The sequence below is a fragment of the Scyliorhinus canicula genome, chromosome 9, assembly GCF_902713615.1.
Source record: "Scyliorhinus canicula chromosome 9, sScyCan1.1, whole genome shotgun sequence".
NCBI lineage: Eukaryota > Metazoa > Chordata > Chondrichthyes > Carcharhiniformes > Scyliorhinidae > Scyliorhinus > Scyliorhinus canicula.
This window is the reverse complement of record NC_052154.1, coordinates 38,894,729-38,920,494: the sequence shown is the minus strand read 5'-3', so window position 1 is coordinate 38,920,494 and position 25,766 is coordinate 38,894,729. Positions and strand designations below refer to the sequence as shown.

Here is a 25,766-nt window from a genome sequence, read left to right as displayed (position 1 = left end):
AAAGTAATGGAGGGCGGTAACAAGGTTGCAGCTCTTTGCGCCGCCTGGAGAACATGCCCTTCCCACTGGTTCCTGAACGCCGGGAGTGGGCCGCTGTTATTGCAGGTTAGTCCTGACCGGGACAGGCTGCTCATTGCTGACTGGAAGGACAGCACGGTAGCACAGTGGTTAGCACTGTGACTTCACAGCGTCAGGGTCCCAGGTTCGATTTCCTGCTGGGTCACTGTCTGTGCGGAGTCTGCACGTTCTCCCCGTGTCTGCGTGGGTTTCCTCCGGGTGCTCCGGTTTCTTCCCACAGTCCAAAGACGTGCAGGTTAGGTTGATTGCTAAAGCTAATTTGCCCTTAGTGTCCAAAAAGGTTAGGAGGGGTTATTGGGTTAAGGTGTAGCCATCTGGGATGGCCACTTACACAGGATCACGGGAAATATGGCCACCTGCAAAGGACCATGGGAAATATGGTCAACTCAGATGCTCAGAGCCTATGTATATTGGCAACTCAGATAACTAGACACTATCGAAACCCCCAGCTACTTTGCATTCTAATGGCCCATTTCCCCAGAACAAAAGACCTGTACTCAGATAACAGATACAGAAACAGACTCTTCGGCGCCATTCCCTTTGCTCAGGGGGTGCCCAAAAAGCCATGGTCAATGACCGCTCAGGACACGCCCCACCATCAAGGCACCCGCCCCTTTTTGGCCAAAATCGAAGGCAGTAATCGAAGCCTGCTGAATCATTGGGTCCAAAGCTAAGGACTGCCCAAAAGAGCGCAAAACCCCAGAAGGATAAAGAGAGACACTGCCATGTGTTCGGTCTCTCTTGGCCCCGACGCTTGGTCTCTCTCGGCCCCGACCTACGCCTAAAACCAAGTGTAGCATCATGACCAGAAGACAAGTTCAAGACCAAGGATCGCTACCAGATGGATGAGCCCAGCAGAAACAAAGTCACTTCTCCAGACCCAGCCACACAAGATCCGAACAAAGGCCTTGTTCCTCTGCATAAAGCAGAGTACAGAAGTTAAGTACAGGTTGTTGTAGTGTTAGGTGTAATTTAGCTTGTAGTGTTTTATGTTGCATGTCGAAGTAATTCTTGTGTGTAAATAAACTATCATTGAACTTGAACTAACTAACCAGTTGTTTGGTCTTTGATCGAAATCCGGTAAAACCTTGTTTTGACTCTGTAAAGCAATATTATCATTCATAACCGTCATATCAGTATCCAGTTAAAAAGAGCAACATTATTGGCGTCTCCGGTGCGAATTGGCAATAAAGGGGATAGGGTTGAAATGAGGGCTTAAGTGGGCCGGTACAGACTCGATGGGCCGAAGGGCCTCCTTCTATACTGTATGTTCTATGAAATGTTACCCACCGTTTACGAGTCGCGCGTAAAATCTCGCACAGGCATAAATCAACAAGGTGAGAATGTAAAAACTAGAGAACAATAACAGGGAATGAAAGTTTCACAGTTTCTTTCCAGCGAGGTTGGGGTTGCAGGCAGGTGAAGGAGTGTTTTATTTTTGTTGCAGGTACCCCAACTACGGCTTTGGTTGTAAACGCTGCATTTCTGAAGTGGAGTCTTTATAAACATCCCCCCCCACCCCCGCCCCGCCCATGTTCGCCCGGGACGGAGTGATTCCAGGTGTTGTCCCCTCACAGCAGCTGGCTCAGTTGGAAAGTTTCTGCTGTCTGCCCAGCCGGAGGCGGGAACCGCGCTCATTGCAGTTGTTTGTGGTTTGGGGGAAGTTTTGGTTGCCAGGATCGAGTTTCGGTCAGGTGGTGAGGTGTCAGATTTCCAACCATTTGGCGCCGCGGCCAGCATTGCGCCGAAAGCCATCGGTGGTGGTCGGAGCAGATTGACACCAGCCTCGCCCCCCCGACCTCCGGAACATTGGCCTGGGAAGAACTGGCTCAGCAACGCGAGAGAGCGCCGGGCGCGAACTGCAAACACAAAGGTCAATAACTTCTTTAAAATCGTTTTCTTCGTACAATACAGATAGAAAATCACGACTTCCTTCTCGTTGGTGGTTCCTTGTAAGAAGGAGATTACGAACAGCCTTTTAACATTCGTTAACGTTACAATTGATACTTTTGGTATGAACTAAAACATATTTAACAGCCTCTTCTCCAAAATGTAATGAAATCTCATTTAAGTATTGGAAATGCATGGATTTTTAACACCTCAATCTGATGGAGAATGTCAGATCTATAAATAGCACAAACCTTCAGTCTGTGAGAGTTAACCAATCCGTACAATTCTTTACCCCAGAGGGTTGAGGCCGCCCTAGTGTTTAACAGAAAGACAGACAGATCTTTGGGCCGGAATTCTTCGGCCGTTGGGATTCTTGTTACCTGCCAGCAGCCGACCCCCGCCACTGATTCAGGTGGCATGGGGGGGGCTCAATGGAAAATCCCATTGACAAGTGACGGGAAGACAGAATCCCGTCTCCAGCGAACGGCGATCAACACGTGTCTAGGGGACCGGAGAATCACGCCCTTCGTGTTTAAAAGAATCGAGGGATATGGAGAGCAGCAGGAAAGTGGAGTTGAGGCCATAGATGAGCCATGATTCAGGATGATAGAGCAAGTTGGAGGGGCGGTACGGTCTGCTCCCTATTTCCTCTGTAACCATGAAGCGAATCTTCTGAGCAGCCTGTAACACTGTCAATATGAATATGTCATGTGCAGATTTAAACACTAGTTGCTGGAGCAGGCATAACGCAAACTACGCTTCTGTGTCACCCTTGGCTCAGCAGGTAACATTCTTGCCTCTGATTTGGAGGATTGTGGGTTGAGTCTCATTCCAGAGTCATGAGCACAATAATCTAAGGCGACAGTCCTGTGCAGCACCAAGGGAGGGGCTGCTGCATTTCTGGAGGTGCCTTTTTATCAGATAGGGCACCAGGACCGGATGAGATACATCCAAGGATACTGAGGGAAGAGAGAGTAGAAATTACAGAAGCAATCTCCATAAAGTTTCAATCTTCCTTGGACTCGGTTGGTGCCAGAGGACTGGAGAATTGCAAGTACTACATCCTTGTTCAAAAAAGGGTGTAAAGATAGCCCAGCAACTACAGGCCTAGTTTAACTGTGGTGGTGGGAAACCCTCTAGAAACAATAACTAGAGTCAACATTAATAGTCATGTGGACAAATGTGGGTTAATGAAGGAAAGCCAGCATGGATTTCATCAGAGAAAATAGTGTTTACTAACTTGCTGGAGATTTTTGAAGAGGTAACAGAGAGGGTTAATGTTGATGTGGTGGACATGGACTTCCAAAAGGCATTTGATACATTGCTGCACAACAGACGTGTAAGAACATTTACTGCACAAGGAATAAAGAGGAAAGTAGCAACATGGGGATATGAATTGGCTGAGTGACAGGAAACAGAGAGGAGTGGTTAGGATGGACAGGTGACAGATGAAATTCAGATGAAATTCAACGTGGAAAACTGAAGTGATTAATTTAGCATAATGTGAAGCGACAATGCGCAGAATTCAAAACTGTGCAGGAACAGGACTTGGGTGTATTTGTACACTAGTCATTGCGGGTTGTAGGACCGACTGAGAGAGATAACATAGGCTTTATTATTAGGGACATAAAGTAGAACACAAGGAGGTTATGTTGAGCCGGCGGCATGGTAGCACAGGGGTTAGCACTGTTGCTTCACAGTGCTAGGGACCCGGTTCGATTTCCGGTTCGGGTCACTGCCTGTGCAGAGTCTGCATGTTCTCCCCGTGTCTGCATGGGTTTCCTCCGAGTGCTCCAGTTTCCTCCCACGAGTCCCGAAAGACGTGCTTGTTCGGTGAATTGGACATTCTGAATTCACCCTCTGTGTACCCGAACAGGTAGTGTGGCGACTAGGGGATTTTCACAGTAACTTCATTTCAATTTTAGTGAGCCTACCTGTGACACTAATAAAGATTAATATTGGACTTGTATAAGACACTATTTCAGCCTCTGCTGGAGTATTGTGTCCAGTTCTGGGTGCCTCACTTTCGGAAGAAGGTGAAGGGACGAAGGCATTGGAGAGAGCTCAGAAAGGATTCACATCAATGGTTCCAGGAAAGAGGAACTTCAGGTACGCAGAGAAATTGGGACTTTTGACTATTCTCCTTGGAGAATTGAAGGCTGAGATGGGATTTGGAAGAGGTATTCAAAATCATGAGGGCTCTGGACACAGCTGATAAGAAAAAATGCTACCACAGTCTCATAGGCTGTTCTTTCTTTGAGAGAGAGAGCTGACTGGTGGTGATTTAACCCGAGGGTTACCACACCTCAGGCGGGTGGCAAAGTTAAGCATGCCTTTTATCCATTTGAATGAATAACCTCAGCTGGTACGAGAATTGAACCAGTGTGTTGGAGTCACTGTGCAGCACGAACCAGCCGCCCAGCCAACTGAGCTAACCGACCCCTGACAGAGTAGATAGGGAGAAACCGTTCCCGTTTGACAGGATCAAGAACGAGTGGGAACAACTTTAAATATATAACTTTTTGTTATGCAAAAAAACTTTTTCACACACTGATGGGTTAATGTCTGGAATGCACTGCCTGAGAGAGTGTGTGGTGGAGGCAGTTTAATCGAGGCATTCAAAAGTCAATCTGAAGAGGAAGAAGGTGCAACATTATGGGGAGAAGTTGCTAGAGAGCCAGTGCAGACGAGGAGGGCCAAATGGCCTCCTTTTGCACTGTAACAATTCTGTGATATGAAATAGACGTCCGGCCTGCCCCCTCAGGTGGTTGCAGAAGATCCCTTGGCGTGATTTCAAATCCCTGGTGATCTGGCCAATATTTTTGATTCCATCAACATCTCAAGGCCAAACTCTTACCATTATCACTTTGCTATTGGATCTTGCTGTGTGAAAATTCACTGCTACACTTCCAATATTACAGCAGTGATGACAAATCAAAAATACTTAATCAAAGCACTGTACAGACAATTGTTGTAACGTCATGAAAGATGCTGTATGGATGAAAGGTCTTTTTCCTGGCCTAGGTATTGGAGCCAAAAGAAGCAAGGGAAATTGGTCCTTTGTCTTCATTTAGTCATGACTGGCTAATTACAGTCACTAGTCATGTTGGAGCAATAGGCTTGCTGACCCTCCAAAATTGCCCTGGAATGTCCCTGAGTTAATGATTTAACCTCCCAGACACTGCGATGAGCAATACAAGAGAAAAATCATATGGACAGTTTACAAAACATTTTATCAATTTCTTTGAATATTCCTTGGCCTTTTACATCTGTCATATTTTAACTATTTTACTGAGTAGGGAAGCTGGAGGCAGGAGGGTATTTGGTGAAACCTCCTAGAATATGCCCCAACCAGAGTTGTTAACTATAATAAACAATCATGGAGCTGAAAGTTGACAGCAATAACTTGTGAATTTAATGTGAAACCAAGAGGAGCAGGTGCATTTGTTCACCTAGTGTGTACTTGCCACAATAAGATAAGCAAAAAATATTAAACTCTTTGCTGGTAGCCGCTAGTATTCCCTTTTAAGGACTGCTGTTTTGGATTTGCTTTAAGGAATTGCTGCTGTCAATCGTGAACAAATTTTCCAGGGGCCACAAACAGGCATTAAAGTCCCTGCTTGCCGACCTCTCTATGCAGAGGGTTTTATCAATAAGGTGGGCAACATACTTTCAGTGATGAATGGGTGTGCATGTTGCCCCCCATATAGAAACATTAAGTACCCATTTTGCATGTAAAACTATACAGCATGATCCAATTTATAAGCCAGCATATCTGTAGCAGGTCACTACTCGAGCAATACAGCTTCTCTATCTTTGTGTTTGTAGCTATTAGATAAATAGGTGAAACATTGCTCTGTTTTTCCGTGGTGGTGTCCCCAGGCTACACAGTTGTCAGGGCACTTAACAAACAAAGTCAATTTTGTATGTTTAATCATTTTAAATTGACAAGAACATATCAATTGAAATCCTTGGCAATGCTGATATCATGGTCAATTATTGATGGTACAGACATTGAGAGCTAACTGGATGCCAGAAGATGCTGATGCCAGATTTGTTTTTATCCCACTATATTTGGAGCCTCATATTAATCTCTCAACTATACTGTTGGGCTAACAGTTTAAAATAATATACAAGGATATTCTGAGGTACGCGTATATACAGTAGAGACTGTTCAGAACCTAAAACTTGTGAACTTGTTAATTGTGACATAATTATTAACTAGCTTTAAGAATCTAACCAGGTTTGAATTTTATTTTCTTTCAAACATTCTTCCAGATATTTTGCGTGAAGCTGACCTCCAGTGGGATTCCTGTTGCCGTTACTTGCAATCGGTGACTTACAATCAGTTGCTCTTCGATTACAATCCTCGACTTTGGCGTGGTAAATGGCATGACCATGTCTTAAATTTTAAAACAAATTGCAGAATATTTTGTGTTTCTAAAAGAAGATGCCCCAGCCAACAAGCTACCCAGAATATAGGGCTGAGAAAAATTTACCAAGAAGTGAGAGAGATCACCCCGACAGGAAGCGCCACCGTGATCGCCGTCATTACAATGATCGTACCGATCCTAGCAAGGAGCAGGATGGTGACAGCAGAAACCACAGAGAAAGGGATTATTATAAAGAGGATCAAGACAGAGACAGGAGGAAGGAAAGATCAGAAGAGAAGAGATCTCGTGCTCGAGGTGGCCACAGTAATGGGCACCACACAACAGAGGACCGAGATAGGAAAGAGAGGGAATACCATAGAAGGGAGAATCGAGACCATCACTACAACCGAGAAAGGAAACATCGCCCTCACACTGATGAAAATTCACCACCCTCTAATCAGCAGAATTACAGAAACGAAAAAGATGTTTCTTTACCACATGATGAGATCATTTCCCACAGATATAACAAGTAAGATGGGAATGTAAATTATGGAGAAAATAATGAGTAATGAAAAGTGCCTTCTATTAGTATTCAGCAAAGTGCGGATTTCATAATGTAGAACTCACAAGTGGAATTAATTTCATTTTAGTTGGCACTCATGCACACAGCTATTCCCTGTGGGAGTAGCTGTTCGGCATTGCAGTGGCCAAATGTAGCTGATCTCAGTAAAATCTAAGAATCAAACCATAGTCCTTTCTGATCCATCTGGCTGAGGCACAGGTCCTTGTAAGAGACAGCATTAAATTAGTATTTTCCCTCAAATATTGTGGCTGGGAAGCAAAAATACACTGGGGTGGAGTTGTTCTGAGCTTGTGTTAAGCTGATTGTTGGGAGTCGAGTGGTGGTCCTGAAAAAAGGCGAGGCTAAAAGTATACTATTTAAAAAGATTTGTCTCTCTGCTAATTAAATGGAAAAGTTTTAAACTGTAAGGACAAAACTAAATTCTAGACTTTTTAAACTAATTCATTTCAAAATCTAAATATGGTCAAACCTCAGCATAATTTATCTGGAAGAGAGAGTCTTTTAGGCTACAATATGACCAAAACATTTATTTCCATTTTTAAATAGTTATGCTGAAACTGCACCGCCAGAGTACGTAATATCTGAAGATAAACCTTCTGAAATGCAATACTTGGAGCCAGAAGATTCAGGAGGGATCCTAAATTGCTACAGCTGCCGCTACCTATGTACAAATCGAGGTAAGATGGCATGATCAGATTTAATTTAATAAAAATAAAATTTTGTGCCTAAACGGAAAATTGCAGATGCTGGCAATCAAACCCCTAAAAAGAAAATGCTGGAAATACTTTGCAGGTCAGGCAACACACAAAATAGTCCACTCAGCCCCTCAAGCCCAGCTCTGCCATTCAATAAAATGTTTGCCTTTCAAATTTCATATTTACATCCATCACCAATAACCTTCCCAACACCAATCTATATACCTCTGCCATGAAAATATTAAATCCCCCCCCCTCCACTTCATTCTGAGGCAGAGAGTTTCAAAGTTGTACAGACCTCTGAAAAAAATAATTCTCCGCATCTCTTGTCCTAAAAGGGCGTCCCTAATTTTAACCCCCCCCCCCCAAACGTGTGGAGAGATAAACAGTTATCATTTCAGGTCTTTGATCCTTCATTAGAAGATCTGTAGACTGACATACACACAGGAACGTTCCCTCATGGTGTGGGTCCCAAACACAGGTGTGTGACTAATGTAACCGTGGTGGTAGATAACTAAGAGGCCAGGTCCACAGTCCAATTAAGGACGGTGAGCTGACTCTACCTGTTGCTGGACTAATTAAAGGGCTGACCCCCTTCCCCCCCCCCCCCCCCTCTCCTCCCCCCAATGGGAGGCCGCTGGGACCCCTGTCCATGTAGCTGGCTGCCTTCCCATACACAAGGAACTGCCCTGCTGCCAGCAAAGGGCAGCTAGTGGACCTGGAGAACGGCCATCAGCTGGCCATTAAAGATGTAAATTGGCTTCCGGTGAGCAGTTGCTGAACTGCTACCATTCCCAGAACAAAATTACATTTATGTAGCATCTTTCATATCTGCGGGGTGCCCCAAAGTGCAGAAAGACTTTAGAAGTTCTGTTGTAATGTGGAAAAATGGTTTAGTTGAATACAGAAACAGCATACCAAAATGATGTTGTTGAACTAAATAATAAACGTTTTATGAGGTGCAGTCTTGCTTTGCTTCATTCCTCTTTCTGCCCATCCTCATTCCTCAGCTTGTATGGAATGTGCAGCTCAACCTTTCAATGGCCAGCATCACATTTTTATACCAGTTGGACCAGCCTTTAACACTTTGCTTTCACTCATGATATAGCTGAAATATTTTGTTTATTCGCTCTGCAGTTAAAAAGAAGTACTGGACAATGTCAGCAGGTCTGACAGCATCTGTGGAGAGAAACTGGAGCTAACGTTTTCAGTCTGGATGAATCATTGTTAAAGCTAGAGCGAACTGGAAATTGGGTCAGATGTATACTGTAGTGGGGAGGGGAGGGGCATGGAGCGATGGGGTTGGAAAGGGGGCCAGCGATAGGTGGAAATTGACAAAGATATTGAGGACAGAAGACAAAAGGAATGTAAATGGGGTGATTAAGGCCAAGAAGGATGCTGATAGTGGCACACAAAGAGATTAGAATGTGTGAATGGCAGAACAAGGATGAGCAATAAGTCATAGAATCATATAGTGAAAGGGCAACTAGTAACAGTTGGTCCAAGTGGAGTGGGGGGGAGGGAGAACAATGTTGAGGGAATAATAGATCAATAGAAGAATGAAAATAAATTGATAGAAATGAAAATGGGGTGAAGGTGGAGTAGAGAGTTCACAGCCTGAAGTTGTTAAACTCAGTGTTAAGTCCAGCAGGTTGTAATGTGCAATCGGAAGATGCGATGCTGTTCCTCCAGTTTGCTCTGAGCTTCCCTGGAACATTGCAGCAGGCCAACGATAGACATGTGGACATGTGAGCAAGACGGTCAATTGACATGCCAAACGACAGGAAGGTCTGGGTTCTGCTTGCAGACGGGCCGGAGATGCTCTGCAAAGCAGTCACCCAGTCTGCGTTTAGTCTCTTCAATGTAAAGTAGATCTCATTGGGAGGAGCAAATGCGATAGACCAGATTGAAGGAGGTGCACGTGAAGCCCTGCCTCACTTGAAAAGAGTGTTTAGGGCCTGAGATGGTGAGCAGGGAGGAGGTAAAGGGGCAGGTGTTACACCATCTGCAATTGTTTGGGAAGAGGGTGAGTTGTTGGGGGTTGATCCCGGAGGGAATCGTCCCTGCAAAATGCTGACACGGGGAGTGAGGGGAAGATATGTTTCGTCTCAAGCATTTGACTGAAACGCCTCTGCTGTTCTTTAATAAGTATACAAGGAGGACATTTTATTTTTCTACTTCAATTTGTCTGTTCTTCTTTTGAACCACCTCAACAGGAACCATTGATGGAATAGGTCATAGATCTTAATTGATGCTGTTAAACAATACTGGGGAAAAAATTAGGAGGCAGGCAGACACTCAATCTTGCAAAACCTGTCAACAGGAGCATTGCATTCCCATGAACACAAGATGCAGCATTCTAAATTCCAAATTCCTATTGCGTAATCACGACGAGGGAATCACAATTTCTCTTTTCAGAATTTGTGTTATGATTTTCATGTATCATAGAATTTACAGTGCAGGAGGCGGTCATTCGGCCCATTGAGTCTGCACCGGCCCTTGGAAAGAGCACCCGACCTAAGCCCAAACCTCCACCCTATCCCCACACCTCCACCCTATCCCCACACCTCCACCCTATCCCCACACCTCCACCCTATCCCCACACCGCCACCCTATCCCCACACCTCCACCCTATCCCCACACCTCCACCCTATCCCCACACCTCCACCCTATCCCCACACCTCCACCCTATCCCCGTAACCCCACCTAACCTTTTTTGGACACAGAGCAATTTAGCATAGCCAATCCACCTAACCTGCAGATCTTTGGAATGTGGGAGGAAACCGGAACACCCGGATGAAACCCATGCAGACACGGGGAGAATGTGCAGACTCCGGACAGACAGTGACCCAAGCCGGGAATCGAACCTGGGAGCTGTGAAGCAACTGAGCTAACCACTGTGCTACCGTGCTGCCCACTCTTTATTATTCACTATTTGGGTTTCAAATTAACAGAGAGATGCATTCTAAATACAAAAGGCGTGCTTTGCTTGAAGATGAACCTGCTCAAATGACAGTAAATATTGAATTGGAATGTATAATGCAATGATTTTGAACCACCGAGATATGCGAAACTCAGTGTCTGCTTTTAGTTGCTGCATTGAGTCAGAGCAAATCAGCAGGGCACGAAAGAATGCAGCATTTCCAGTTTAACTGGTTGTGTGTAGCAGTCATGTGATCCTCTTGTATTACAGCACAAGCACGTTAGCTATTGTTTTCTTCCTGTTATGCAGAAGCAGCTAAAGATGAGACATGGTGAGGCAGTGTTATGCACAGTGGACATACTTGGACTGCAGAGAAGGGTACAGTGGTCTGGGAGAGTGTGTTGCCCACCTTTTTCTTTCATTGCCTCCACCTCAAACACTCAGTTTCTTTGCAAAGGGATTGACAAAATTTAAAATGCTGGAAACAGTGAGCTGCTAGTCACAAACCTGCTGACCACTTGTTCCAGCTTTTATGGGATTTTCCCTTAATTGGGCGAGGTTATTCCGAACTGCAGGTTGCTTGAAGCCAATGTTGGAACTGTGCTGCCACTCAATGTTCCCTCTGGTGGCTTGAAACACTCATTGAACCCACACCCACTCTCACAGCTCTGACAGCACAGCCCTACACCTGTCCCACTCTCACAGCTCTGACAGCACCCAACCCTACACCTGTCCCACTCTCACAGCTCCGGCAGCTCCCCACCCCTACACCTGTCCCACTCTCAGAGCTCCGGCAGCACCCCACCCCTACACCTGTCCCACTCCCACAGCTCCGGCAGCACCCACCCCTACACCTGTCCCACTCTCACAGCTCTGACAGCACAGCCCTACACCTGTCCCACTCTGACAGCTCTGACAGCACCCACCCCTACACCTGTCCCACTCTCACAGCTCTGACAGCACAGCCCTACACCTGTCCCACTCTCACAGCTCTGACAGCACCCAACCCTACACCTGTCCCACTCTCACAGCTCTGACAGCACAGCCCTACACCTGTCCCACTCTCACAGCTCTGACAGCACAGCCCTACACCTGTCCCACTCTCACAGCTCTGACAGCACAGCCCTACACCTGTCCCACTCTCACAGCTCTGACAGCACAGCCCTACACCTGTCCCACTCTCACAGCTCTGACAGCCCCCCACCCCTACACCTGTCCCACTCTCACAGCTCTGACAGCACCCACCCCTACACCTGTCCCACTCTCACAGCTCTGACAGCACAGCCCTACACCTGTCCCACTCTCACAACTCTGACAGCACAGCCCTACACCTGTCCCACTCTGACAGCACAGCCCTACACCTGTCCCACTCTCACAGCTCTGACAGCACAGCCCTACACCTGTCCCACTCTCACAGCTCTGACAGCACCCACCCCTACACCTGTCCCACTCTCACAGCTCTGACAGCACCCACCCCTACACCTGTCCCACTCTCACAGCTCTGACAGCACAGCCCTACACCTGTCCCACTCTCACAGCTCTGACAGCACAGCCCTACACCTGTCCCACTCTCACAACTCTGACAGCACAGCCCTACACCTGTCCCACTCTCACAGCTCTGACAGCACCCACCCCTACACCTGTCCCACTCTCACAGCTCTGACAGCACCCACCCCTACACCTGTCCCACTCTCACAGCTCTGACAGCACAGCCCTACACCTGTCCCACTCTCACAACTCTGACAGCACAGCCCTACACCTGTCCCACTCTCACAGCTCTGACAGCACAGCCCTACACCTGTCCCACTCTCACAGCTCTGACAGCACCCACCCCTACACCTGTCCCACTCTCACAGCTCTGACAGCACCCACCCCTACACCTGTTCCACTCTCACAGCTCCGGCAGCCCCACCCCTACACCTGTCCCACTCTCACAACTCTGACAGCACAGCCCTACACCTGTCCCACTCTCAGGACTCTGACAGCACAGCCCTACACCTGTCCCACTCTCACAGCTCTGACAGCACCCACCCCTACACCTGTCCCACTCTCACAGCTCTGACAGCACAGCCCTACACCTGTCCCACTCTCACAGCTCTGACAGCACAGCCCTACACCTGTCCCACTCTCACAGCTCTGACAGCACAGCCCTACACCTGTCCCACTCTCACAGCTCTGACAGCACCCACCCCTACACCTGTCCCACTCTCACAGCTCTGACAGCACAGCCCTACACCTGTCCCACTCTCACAGCTCTGACAGCACAGCCCTACACCTGTCCCACTCTCACAGCTCTGACAGCACAGCCCTACACCTGTCCCACTCTCACAGCACAGCCCTACACCTGTCCCACTCTCACAGCTCTGACAGCACAGCACTACACCTGTCCCACTCTCACAGCTCTGACAGCACCCACCCCTACACCTGTCCCACTCTCACAGCTCTGACAGCCCCACCCCTACACCTGTCCCACTCTCACAGCTCTGACAGCACAGCCCTACACCTGTCCCACTCTCACAACTCTGACAGCACCCAACCCTTTTTGACTAATGTTTTGATCATCTTTGGTCCAGTGTCTCAAATTGTTTTCTTCCATCAGGAGCATTTTTCTATGTTAAATGGAAGCTTGTGTGCTTAATTAGAACGTGTGTATGATAAATGAAATGGATAACTAAAAGATGTATGAGAGAATATACTAATGCACAGATGATGGAAACTGCACTGATTTAGTTTTGTTCTGTTTTCTTTATGCTGTTATCAGAACTAGAGAATTTTGATGAACACCATGAGTACTGAATTGCAATTTTTAACTAATGTGACCTAAATTTATATCACCATCTTCTATTAGTCTGACAACTTTAAAGTAACAGATTAATCGGATATACTATTGAAAATTTCTCTGTGCCCCCCAAAAAAGCTAGAAGTTAAAGTTTCTAAAACCTTTCGTCATAACTTATAAAAGTGTCCCTTTACAATTGATATAATCCTTGTTACTCTTCTTGGTACCTTTTTGAATGTACACATATCCTTTTTGAAGTGGAGCAAAGATATTATGCTGCGTGGATTTTGCAGTAGCCATGTTTGGACACACTGAAACATGGGGCGGGATTCTCCAATCCCGCGGCAGATTGTCCACGCCATCGTAAATGCCGTTGCGTTTTAGCTCCCACGACTAATTCTGGCCCCTCCAGGGGGCCAGCACGGCGCTGGAGCGGTACGCGCCGCTCTAGCTGCAGATCCCGGTGCAAAACAGTGTGTCCCAGGATCTGCGCATGTGCAGTTGCGCCGGTGCCAACGAGGACATGCACAGTGGCACCGGCGCCAACGTGCGCATGCGCAGTGGCCTCCTTCAACGCGCAGGTCCCGATGCAACATGGCGCAGGACTACAGGGGCCGGTGCGTAGGAAAGAAGGCCCCCAGCCACAGAGGCCGGCCCGACGATCGGTGGGCCCCGATCGCGGGCCAGGCCACATCGGAGGCCCTCCCCCCCCCGCCCCAAAGGCTGCCACCCAAACCTTACACGCCGAGGTCCCACCGGCCCAGAGCAGGTTAGAACACCGCCGGCAGGGCTCGGCTCTTTTCTTATGGCCACTCGGCCCATCCAGGCCAGAGAATCGGTGGGCCGGCCGCGTAGAGCGGCCACTCGACCAGCACCACGCCGGCGTCAATGGCGGCAATTAAATCGCGTGCCGGTGTCGGGGCGGCATGGTGCGATTCGCGCGGCCCGCCGGCGATTCTACAACCCAGCGCGGGGTCGGAGAATCCCGCCCATGGAATGGGGTTCCACTGCGTATCACATTCCAATAACCAAAAGATTAGTGCCTTAGCTCTAGGGTTAGGATGTATGCCATCTGGCCCAGAGAGTTTGTTAATGTTCAGTATTTATCCGTAACTCATGTTGTAACTTTGATTTCAAATAATTCTGATATCTGTCAGCACCAACAACAACAACTTGTATTTATATAACACCTAGTTATATTGCTTTTAATGTAATAAAGCATCACAGGCAATGTTCCCACTAATTTCGCTGTTTGGGACCCATTTTTTGCACTGCACGGTTCTTTTTAAGGTTGCTGTTCTTGCGCACATCTTAATGTGACCACCTAGTGTGTGGCCTTTCTGTCCAGTGTGCGGTACGATCTGGGCTGCTACCCAACCTGGACGTAATATTGATTCTATGGTGCTCCATCGGAGATTTATCAAACAAAGTTTGACATGTAGTGCAATATCAGGTCAGGTGACCAAGAATTACGTCGAAATCAGTAGGTTTTAAGGTGCGTCTTAAAGGAGGAAAGAAAGGTAGAATGGTTTAGGGAGGGAATTCCAGAGCTTGGGGCCTTGGCAGCTGAAGACAAGGCCACTAGTGGTGAAACAATGAAAACCAGGGATGTTAAAGTAACCAGAAATGAAGAGCACAGATATCCTGCAGAATGATAGGACTGGAGGAGATTACAGAGATAGGGTAAGGAGAGTCCACAGCGGAGCTTGAACACACATGGAGAAATTTCAAATCAAAGAGCTGTTTAACCAGGGGCCAATGCAAGTCAGCAGCACAGATGTGTTGGTTAAATGGGATTTGGTACAAGTTAGGACAGAGGGTAGAATGCCGGAGACTGATCAGGAATGCATTGGAATAGAGGTAATAAGGTTGAGGGTTTCAGCTGCAGATTAACTCAGACAGGACAGAGCTGGATGATATTATAGAGGTGGAAAAGGCTGTTACAGTGGTGATGTGGCTATGTGGTCAGAAGCTCATCTCCAGATCGAATACAAACCAAGATTTCAAACAGTTTGACCTCAGATAGTTGCCAGGGAGAAAGACGCAGTCATTGGCCAGGAAATTGTGGCAAGAATCAAGTGGCTCCAATATTTCTACCACTGAATGTTGAACAAAAAGTCTGATAATTTAGAGATAGTGGAGGGGTCAAAAGAGATGGTGTTGAGGCAGAACTGGGTCTGTCAGTGTAAATTGCATCTGTCTTTTCAAATGATTTCATCAAGGGGCAATATGTAGATGGGAAATAGATAGAAGGGGGCCAAAGTTAGATCCTTGCTCCATAATTGCATAGGAAATCCGAACCTTGTTTTTAATATTTCTGGAATATAACCAGTAAATATTTACTTTTATCTTTTAAAGATCTAACATTTTACTGTTGTACTGTGGAGGAAAACCTTAAATGTGTTTTGTTTTAATTTCGAGAACCTTTTTTTTCCCAATTGAGGGGCAATTTAGCATAGCCAATCCACCTACCATTTTGTGTTGTGGGGGCGAGACCTACGCATACGTGGGGAGAATGTGCAAACACCACACGGACAGTGACCCGGGGTCAGGATCGAACCCGGGTCCTTGATACTGCGAGGCAGCAGTGCTAATCACTGCGCCACCGTGCTACCCATAACTGTAATGCTTTTTATTCTATTCTATTCTAATGCCTTTTTTGGACACTCTTCATGCATGATGATTTCAGCTGTATTAAATGTAAATGTTCAAATTGAAACCAAGACTGCCAATTAGAATTATTAAATGCTCTTGCACAGAAAACTGGCCTCGATCTTCCTTGATATCCTGGACAAAGAGGCTGGTGCCAAGTGAGATAAAACAAACTGGGAGAGGGCCAGCAAGAGCGGTTATAGCAGCCACCAAAAACATCATTTTTATTGATGAAAGATAAAAGCACCTTAAAGTTACCAGTCCCGAATCCTCCATACTAGCAGTTATACTTCACAGATTTCTCTGGTAATGTCGGTGTTTTTCAATTATTGCTTGCTGAACCAGAATTGTCAGAGCTTTATAGAACTGAGACGGCCCTCATTTGCTGGTCAAGCCTGCCCATTTTCTCTCCCAAATAGTAGTGTGCTCAGCATTTGAAATTCAAGAGATAGCTGCCTCCATATGAAGATTATTCAACCACTCAACATGGTACGATTATTTCATTCTGCTCCACATGTCCATTATTGCACTTTACGTGGAAGATACACATTTGGTCTTGAAGCAGAATAAGTGAATTTACAAACCGATCCCTCAGCATTGGAAACTTTTAGATAGTAATTTTGTCAAGCTGGCCAAAGTTATTTGTACCCATGAAAGAGTTTAAGAGCTTACATCTTGGTGATTGGTTGTTAATAGATGGCTGTGTTTTGGTTGTTTTATTGCAGGTCTCTGTCAGTTGGTGGAGGTGCTTCTGAATCTATTAATTCTGATATGTGGGGCAATCTCCTACAGTGGCACTGGGGGCTACACAGATCTCTCCAGCCTGGGAAGTCTCTACTACTACACATTTGGATCAGCCTATAGTGGATTTCAAGGAGCAGAGGCTGAAAAAGTAAATGGGTTGGATGTTGCATTTTACCAGCTAAAGTTGCCTACAGTCGTTGCTGTAATGGCATATAGTGGGGCTTTGATGTCCTTTGCATGCCTTATGCTGGTTTTAGGCCTGGCTCGAATACCATATCGATTTCCCCTCTTATTGATTATTGAATGTGTTCTGGATGTAGCAATAGGGCTTGCCTATATTCCTGCTGTTTATTTTTATTTTCATTACCTGATTATGAGCTACAATTCAGAAGTGTGTAAAGAGAGGGAGGGAATGTATAAAAGTAAGGGGTACGACGGGTTTAATTGTAGTCTGCATGGTGCTGACATTGTTGGTGGTCTATGTGGCTGCCTTGCTATCATAGTGTACTCGCTCAATGCAGCTGCAGCAATTCTGGCATTTCGAAAGGTTAGAAGACTAAAAAGTAAGAGAGAGGAAGTCTATATCGAAACTACAATTGTTTAATTTGTCTCCATATTCATCTACAATTCTCTGACAGAAAGAATCAGCTGTTTGCTCTATTCTGTTCTATCTAATAGATGATACTTCGCATGTTTGCTACAGACAGCTGTGAGCTACAGTGAATAAAACTGAGATAATCATTTCACAAAAGCAAGAAGAAACCGTCTTAAAAGACTAGTGCAGTAGTCGATTTGCTGTTGTTTCTTAGGGTTTGGCTTTTGTAGGTTTTCAGTAGGGTCGAGAAACGTCAAACGCGTTACTCAACAAGTAGCAAACTTGATAAATGTTACTGAGATTCTTACGGTTATAGCATTCAAACATAGATGGTTAGAAATTGTTACATGTAACAAGATGCTTTTACCTTAGTGATGCATCATAAAAGTCACTTCACTCAGTCACTTCTACTATTTGTGAAGAGTATTTTTATATCCATTTGGTTGATTACTAATATTAAAAGCAATGTCTTATTTAAATGATGTACAATGTAAAATTTGTTTTGTTCAAGTTACTAGAGACGATAGCAGAAAAGAACCAAATTGCATGGAACTAATAGCGGTGTCAAAAGCAAAGCACAATTGTAGTAGCTTCAGGTATATGCTAATAAACTATTCTGAAATCTCATTTTTAAAATTGACAGCTTTCTTAAATTTCAGATGTTCACATTCCATGCAAAATGTCTTTGGTATCAGTGCAAACACTAAACCACAGGCAGCTGGTATCCCTTTGCATACCAGAAAACTGGTGGTGAGTGGCTCAGGATAACTTGCCCTCTAATTGTTTATTCTTTTCCGGTTGGAGGAAGTGACTGGTGTCAGATCCAAAGGATCAACACATTTTCAGGTTGTTACGAATCGGAGAAAATTAAGGTTTAAAAAATGAAATTGGGATAAAATAAAAAATGAAATTGGTAAGGGCAGCCATCTGAAGGGGACTTTGATATGCAAATTAGCATGCCAATGGGAAAAGCAGGTGTTTACCTTTGTGACGAGGGGAATACAATGTGGTAGAAGCGGTTCCTTCAAAGCGGAGAGGTAAGGGAATTGGCACTTGTGTGCTAAAAGCTAGCCCACAGAGTGGGTACATCAAAGGGAAAGATCTATAGTACAATGGAGAAAAGGACACAGTAGCAACAGCTACCATCACGGCAAACCCAGCAGCAAAAAACAATCTCCCCTGAACACATGTTGTTGCAAGAAGGGTAGCTGGTTAAAATCCAGAACTCGAACTGAGATGATTACGCCTTTGCTGAAACTGAAGACTGTTTTCCCAAACATGGACAAATAACCTGTGCATGGTACTTGCCGGCTGGATTTAGCGCATAGCTGTATAATATTGGATATTGTTTGGAACAAGGGCCATCGCTAAGAGTTCAGGAAACTTAGGTAGTTGGGAACAAGAGGTTAACTTCATGTAATACTATGTATGTATAGCCATCATTGAGTTAAGTATACTGTTGTTGTGTATCAGTCTTTCTTGTGTGTTTTTCTTAATAAATATTTTCATTAATTGATCACAAACTGACTAGACTATTCCTCCCTGGTTTGCATATCTTTTCTAGCTGTATACCAAATTAAAATATACACTAAGAACGGGTGTTCCAAGTTACCCTTCTGGTTTTTGGGAGACGCTCGCATTTTACATCAACGGTGTCCTCATAACGAGATCTCCACAAACATTCAAACCTTCCACCACCTTGGCAGCCGTGTGTATCATCTACAAGATTACAAGATGCACTGCAGTAACTCGCCAAGCATCCTTAGACAGCACCTTCCAAACTCACAGCCATTACCATCTAGAAGGACAAGAGCAGCAGGTACCTGGGAACCCCACCACCTGGGGGTTCCCCTCCAAGTAACTCACCATCCTGACTTGGAAATATATCGCTGCTCCTTCACTGTCACTGGGGCAAAATCTTAGAACTCCCTCACTAATGGCTCAGTGGGTGTACCTACACCTCGTGGACTGCAGCGATTCAAGAAGACAACTCACCACCACCTTCTGAAGGGCAACTAGGGATGGGCAATAAATGGCCTAACCAGCAACGCCCATAGCCCATAAATGAATTTTTAAAAAATCTTTCTATTCAATTCTGCTGTATATTAAAGGCCTGTAACCAACATAGGATGGGTTGCTGTTTGATGCTTTACTGATGTGGACGCTTGTAATATTGTCTTATTTGCTAGCCACCTTAAAAGGGCAAACAAGTCTGAATTTATTGCAATAACACCATGGGAATCATTCAGGCACAGCATGAACACAGCCCAATTTGCACATTCAAACACTGCAGGATCTTTTGCAATATTGTTTAAAAGGGAAGGAGTACATTCTATTGAAAAAAATCTCCATAATCCTAGGCCTACTGAAGAGTGATGTAGACTCGCCTGTGCCTCCAGCCCCTGCTTGTTGCTACATTTCATTATTCTGAAATCCTGGTTTTATCCAGCCTGGATGTGTTATCGTGTGTATACTTTTTCTGATGTATTACAAACCTGTGCAGAGGCTGCAAATCTAATGGACGGGATTCTTCGCCGGTTGACATCCAAATCACGAAAGGTGATTGGGCGGAGAATCGGTTCTGATGCCAAATTGCGGCGGGTGTCGATTTGACGCCAAATCGCAATTATGTCACCTCGATAGCGGCATCAATGCGCTCTAGAACTCGCCAGCCAGATCGGTTACTTAGAGGTCGGGCTGCCATTTTGAAAGGGTGTCCCAATCTCTAAGAGAAACTGAGGGTCCCCCACACCTCCCACATACAGATGAGGACACCCGCTTTGGGGGTCGCTCAGTGCTCCACACTCCTTTTCAGGCCACCCCACCCTCCTTTCAGGACCCCCACCCTTTATGAGGCCTGTTCATACCCACCCTTCATACCCCCCTTTCATATCCTCCTTTCATGGCATGGACCCTCCCCTCAGGCCCTGGCTATTGGCAGTGCCACACTGCCACTTAGGCACCCTGGCAGTGCCACCTTGGCAGGTGCAGTGCCAAGGTGTCAGAGATAGAGCCTGGGGGCCACCCTGCCTTGTACCCGATTACCCAGGGGTCTCCAATGGCCTGGGAAACCCCCCAGTTCCATGTTTATGTGGACCAGTACTAAACAGGGCTTGGTCCAGGCCTCGCTGCTGGGCATTTAGTTCCCGAGCACCAGGAGAATCCGGCGCAGACATATTTAAATGAGCTGTACGGCTCAATTAAATGTGCTGATCTGGATCCCCCCCCCCCGCAAGGGCGAGATCTAGATGGCGACATCTCGGAGGTTCGGATGAATCTCACAAGGCGTCTGAAGTGTCGCGAATCTCGTGAGAGGCCTCTCGTGAGATTCAACAGCCTCGTGGCACCAATTCGGGTGTGGTGAGGCCAGTAAATTGGGCCCATGGTTTAATCTCCAGGATCTATAGAGGTGGATGTAAAGTGAGGCCAAATGATATCCCACTTCCTCTGATCTTCATGGTAAACAGGAGCTTGGATGAGTGCAGATATGGGTGAATCATCTGAGACCAAGTATCTTTAGTTGTACCATTGTAGTGGCATGCATGCTTCTTCAGAGCAATCATTGGAGACAATCGGAATGCAGGCATTTTGTATGGATCGGCCTCTCCTGAGATAGGGGAGACTTGAAATGAAATTTGCTCGCTGCTGGTTAACCCGAGTCCTGGGATCAGTTTAGAATCAGCAAGCACTTCCCCAGTTTGCAGTTTAATCCGGTTTCCCATTTCTCGGCAACATCCCTTTGGAGCTGAACATGAAAAACTAAATAGCTTTGGATTCTAAATACTGATTGTATTTACTGAATATTTTAGTTAAAGTGGGTACAGTCCTTGTAGTATAATTGGTTAATGGAATAGTTATGGTAGTGAATGAAGTAGGCTGAGGTAACAGCGACATCAGTCAATCATGTGATAGATCGGTGCTCGCCAACCTGCAGCTACAGGGCTACATGCAGCCCATCAGAGTTTGGAGTGCAGCCCACAAGACGATTTGTTGCCCAAGTGCAGGGTTGCCACATTCTGCTGGTTTACGTCCGCATCACGTTTTCTCCACCGGTATGACTAAAATTATATGCACATAAATCAAGGGCACTTGAAGTTAGGTGCGTGCTGATTGGACACAACACAGACTGTGGGAGCCGTGTCATCCAATCAAAGCACAAACATTTATTTTGTTTTTACCATTTGAAGTTGATAGTTCTATTAATATCTGAATAATTAAGCATTTTCTATAAATTTTCTATAACTCGTTATGAAATATTAAGCCTGTATTAAATGTATCCTATTCATGGAGTCATGGTTAGTGAACATGCCTGATTTCAATCTTGCGCCCCACTGAGATAAAGGAGCGCTACTCATGTATCTTTATTCATGTCACAAGTTGGCTTACATCATCACTGCAATGAAATTACTGTGAAAATTCCCTGGTGGCCACACTCCCTGTTCGGGTTCACGGAGGAGAATTCAGAATGTCCAATTCACCCAACAGCACTTCTTTCGGGACTGTGGGAGAAAACCTTTTAGTAACTCCAATGTTTCGGTGGGGACCTCCCAGATGTATAATGAGACTGGGTGGAACAGAAAGTACTAATCCTTGGCATTGTTTTGAGTTAAACCACAACTGCAGGATAAGGAGAAATAAGATATAAATTGGTAAAAGGTGAGTTCAGGATTAAAGTCAGACAACACATCCTTCACACACAAAGGAGAGTAAATGATATCTGGTTTGGACTTCCAAGTAGGAAAATTAATCAAATGTTTGGAGCCATTCAGAGAGACGTTGCTGGGCAGATTACAACTTTCCATGGATCAGTGGGATATACGGGTTTAATGCCATCCTTTCTCTAGAGTGATCTGAAGCACAAACATATCCAGTGCACATCCAATACTATTTTGTTTAATAAAAAAGACCAAAAGAGCCACATTTTCTTATTTTCTGAAAGGGCAGCACGGTGGCGCCGTGGGTTAGCCCTGCTGTCTCACGGTGCTGAGGTCCCAAGTCCGATCCCAGCTCTGGGTCACTGTCCGTGTGGAGTTTGCACATTCTCCCCGTGTTTGCGTGGGTTTCGCCACCACAACTCAAAGATGTGCAGGCTAGGTGAATTGGCCATGCTAAATTGCTCCTTAATTGGAAAAAATGAATTGGAAACTCTAAATTTATTTTCTGAAAAATCAAAGTGACCTATATTAAATACTAGTAAAATGTTTACAGGCATTCTTTATTTATAGAAAATGGAAAAATCTTGAATTGTCATGGTTCATGTAATGTAATAGCTCTCAAATACAGTGAAAGGATTGGTACAAATTGCTTGAGCAAATTATATAAAGGCAGTGAGAATCACATGGGGCCTCATAACCAAGATATCTGAAGTCACTCTTCCTTGGTGTGTTAAAATGAATTGAATAAATATGTTTAATGTAGATACATAATCAAATATACTGGAATACAACAGCCTCCACCCTACATGTTCTCGATGTGAAATACAACTGGAGTGTTTTCCTGGAGTTTTAAAGTTAACATTTCGGGTCTTGCTCAACTATTTCTGAAGTTCGATAAAATCAACATTCATTAAGTTTACCCTGTGGCAGGTCACACTTTTAGGAAAAACTGTTTTTAGTCGTTAACAAACATTCAAAGTTTCAAAGGACATTTGGTACCCAAAAAGGTCTATCTGCTCTGTTTGATTTCACTGGTATGGGCTGACGGTGAGATGAGTCAAATTTGTAGTAGATGATAAATGGAAGACATTAAGGAACGTAGCCATTTTAAAAGAGACACCATCTGGCTGCCCAAGAGACATATGCTTTTTTTTCTCAAATCAGTTTTTAAACTAATCAATATTCATTTATGACTGGATAAAATATGCTTTTCTGCCTATTTAGTTCTGCTCACGTATATTCTTCAATCACCTTTAACAGGACTATCTAAACCAGCTGAACTATCTAAACCCGTACCAGCCTCCCCGGACAGGCGCCGGAATGTGGCGACTAGGGGCTTTTCACTGTAACTTCATTGAAGCCTACTCGTGACAATAAGCGACTTTCATTTTCGTTTCATTTCACATGGGCAGACCAATCTAATTAACAGGACTGTCTAAACCAGCTGAGACATGGGCAGACCAATCTAATTAAAGTAACTAGTGCTGCATGCAGAGACGGATTTACAGTTTGTGCCCCCCCCCCCACCCCCCCTTACATCTCTCCTGACCCCGTTCACCCTCGCCCTATAGAACACACACTCCCATTCTCACAATTTCACTCACCTCCCTCACCTGGGGTCTTCAATGGCAGCCTCCTGCCTCACTCAACGTCTCCTCATGTCTAAGGCTTGATTTGGGGTGTTGCACATCATCGTTGCTGACTTACCCACAGCCCTGGGTCGAGTCGCCTGCTAGCCTTGCCTGCTGCTCCCGCTGGCGGCTGACCTCACCTCGTGGTGGCTTTCAGCACCTTGCTGTTGCTGGCCTGTCCTTTCATTCAATAATGGGTTACAAAAAAGGAAGAAGATTATAAGAAAGTAGGAATTGAAAGAAAATTAACTATAATGTACTCAAACTGATCACTTACCAATTATTCCTTTCTTGTCAGGTATAGTTCAGATGCTGGAGGCCATGTTAAATTTGCTGGTGTTGGTGTGTGTAGTGGCATCATACATTATTCTCTCTGGATACAGCAGTAATGGTGGACTGGCAACAAGTTTCTTCAGTATCAACAGCAACTATTCTCCACTAGAAGGGGAGCAACTGAAGCAAGTACAGAAGCTTGATCGGGAGTTTATTATAATGCGGGCACCGGAACTCTACACTGGCCTTGGAATGACAATCGCTATGTTTGCCATCACTCTGGGTATTATGATTAAGAATGCTCAACATTTACATAAAATGTCTGTGAAGTGGCTGATATTTGAAGTCATATTCAATGTATTAGCATCCTTGGGTTATGCAGCAGCAGTTAGTCTTTACTTGTACTTTGTCCTCCAGGTTAATAGCACAGATGTTTGTAAGGAAAGGGAACTTCTTTATGCAAGGTATGGTCTCAACTGGATGAATTGTGATTTATCTGGGTCTGATGGAGCAGCCGCCTGCTTTGGGATACTCCTTGCCATATTGTATTGTGCCAGTGCAGTATTGACAGTACAATTTTATCGAAAGCTGGGGCAGCAAAACAGAAATAATTAAGGGCCTTTTCTTTGCACAAATGTAAAAGCAGCTTCAGAGAAAGTTTAGTCGATAAAGGCACTGCATGCTGTGGTTCTGAGTTGTGCAGAGCAGAAAGAGCCCATATTTGATCTTAAGTTATTGCTGAATTGCCAGCCGAGAAAGCAGGAGGCACTACTTGTAACTTCAGTGTTACTTCGGAGGGATCAAGAAACCACTTTTATTCTTGGAATATTCTTGGGGGGGGGGGGGGGAGATGGGATGGGTGTTAATGATGGAAATGAAAAATGACAACAAAGGGTGACTTTAAGAGAAATATAAATATTTCCTTAATAGAAATTCTAAACATTTTGGGGTGATGGGAAATTTTAAGTATGTAAACATTGGTAAGTTGGCATCTTCAGTATCGTACAAACACAAGGACGTTCCTTTAACATCCTTAAAACTAAACTAAAGTTAAGAGCAATACAGATTGAAACAAGGAAAATCAACCAAGCACGTTTACTGCAGCAGAAATGATCAGAGTTTAGCCTACATAACAACATATAAACTAGGAGTAGACCACCATATGGCCCTTCGAGCCAGCTCCACCATTCATTACAATCACGGCCGATCTTCAGCCTCAACTCCACTTTTCCATATCCCTTAATTCTCCAGAGACCAAAAATCTATCAATCACTTCCTTGAATATACTCACCAATGGAGCATCTGTGATCCAAAGATGCACACCCTTCTGACTGAAGAAATTTCTCCACGTCTTACATCAGTCCTTAATGATCGGCCTCTTATCTTGAGACTGTGTCCCCGTATTCTAGATTCCTCAGCCATGAGAAACAAGTTCTCAGAATCTACTGTGTCTAACCCCTTCAGAATTTTCTATCTTTCAAGGAGATCACCTTTCATTATAGTCCCAATGTACTGAGCTTTTGATCATAGGACAACCCTCTGATCCCAGGAACCATTCTAGCGAACCTTTGCTGTATTGCCTCCAATGCAAGTTTATCCTTCCTTAAATATGGAGACCAAAACTGGACATGGTGCTTTCATCAAAGTCCTGTGCAACTGAAGAAAGGCTTTTACGGGCCGCACAGTGCCAAGCACTGCTGTCTCACAGCGCCAGGGACCAGAGTTCAATTCCGGCCTCATGTCACTGTCCGTGTGGAGTTTGCACATTCTCCCCATCCGTCTCTGTGTGGGTTTCCTCCAGATGCTCCGGTTTCCTCCCACAGTCTAAAGATGTGCAGATTAGGTGGATTGGCGATGCTAAATTGTCCCTTAGTGTCCAATGGTTCGGTGGGATT

At 45.2% G+C, this 25,766-nt stretch overlaps 1 protein-coding gene across 5 annotated transcripts; it reads left to right on the top strand.

The window, feature by feature from the left end:
- Nucleotides 1-1,715: 1,715 nt before the first annotated feature.
- LOC119971253 (MARVEL domain-containing protein 3-like) lies at nucleotides 1,716-24,630 on the top strand. 5 transcript variants are annotated; one of them, XM_038806545.1, is made up of 4 exons: nucleotides 1,716-1,951; nucleotides 6,247-6,870; nucleotides 7,471-7,601; nucleotides 23,897-24,630. In XM_038806545.1, exons 2-4 carry the CDS (start codon nucleotides 6,419-6,421, stop codon nucleotides 24,484-24,486), a joined length of 1,173 nt encoding a protein of 390 aa, XP_038662473.1. In that variant the 5' UTR covers nucleotides 1,716-1,951; nucleotides 6,247-6,418; the 3' UTR covers nucleotides 24,487-24,630. The 5 variants fall into 5 exon arrangements, with proteins under 5 accessions (XP_038662473.1, XP_038662469.1, XP_038662472.1 ...); XM_038806541.1 differs by lacking the exon at nucleotides 23,897-24,630 and adding an exon at nucleotides 16,699-18,835 and having other exon boundaries at nucleotides 1,725-1,951; XM_038806544.1 differs by lacking the exons at nucleotides 1,716-1,951; nucleotides 23,897-24,630 and adding exons at nucleotides 2,070-2,090; nucleotides 16,699-18,835.
- Nucleotides 24,631-25,766: the final 1,136 nt, after the last annotated feature.

Excerpts from the sequence above, each read along its gene's own strand:
- LOC119971253 (XM_038806541.1), top strand. The coding sequence starts at position 6,419 with ATGCCCCAGCCAACAAGCTACCCAGAATATAGGGCTGAGAAAAATTTA. Across the intron at positions 6,871-7,470 it reads ATTTCCCACAGATATAACAA|TTATGCTGAAACTGCACCGC; the intron begins GTAAGATGGGAA and ends ATTTTTAAATAG. Across the intron at positions 7,602-16,698 it reads CTACCTATGTACAAATCGAG|GTCTCTGTCAGTTGGTGGAG; the intron begins GTAAGATGGCAT and ends GTTTTATTGCAG.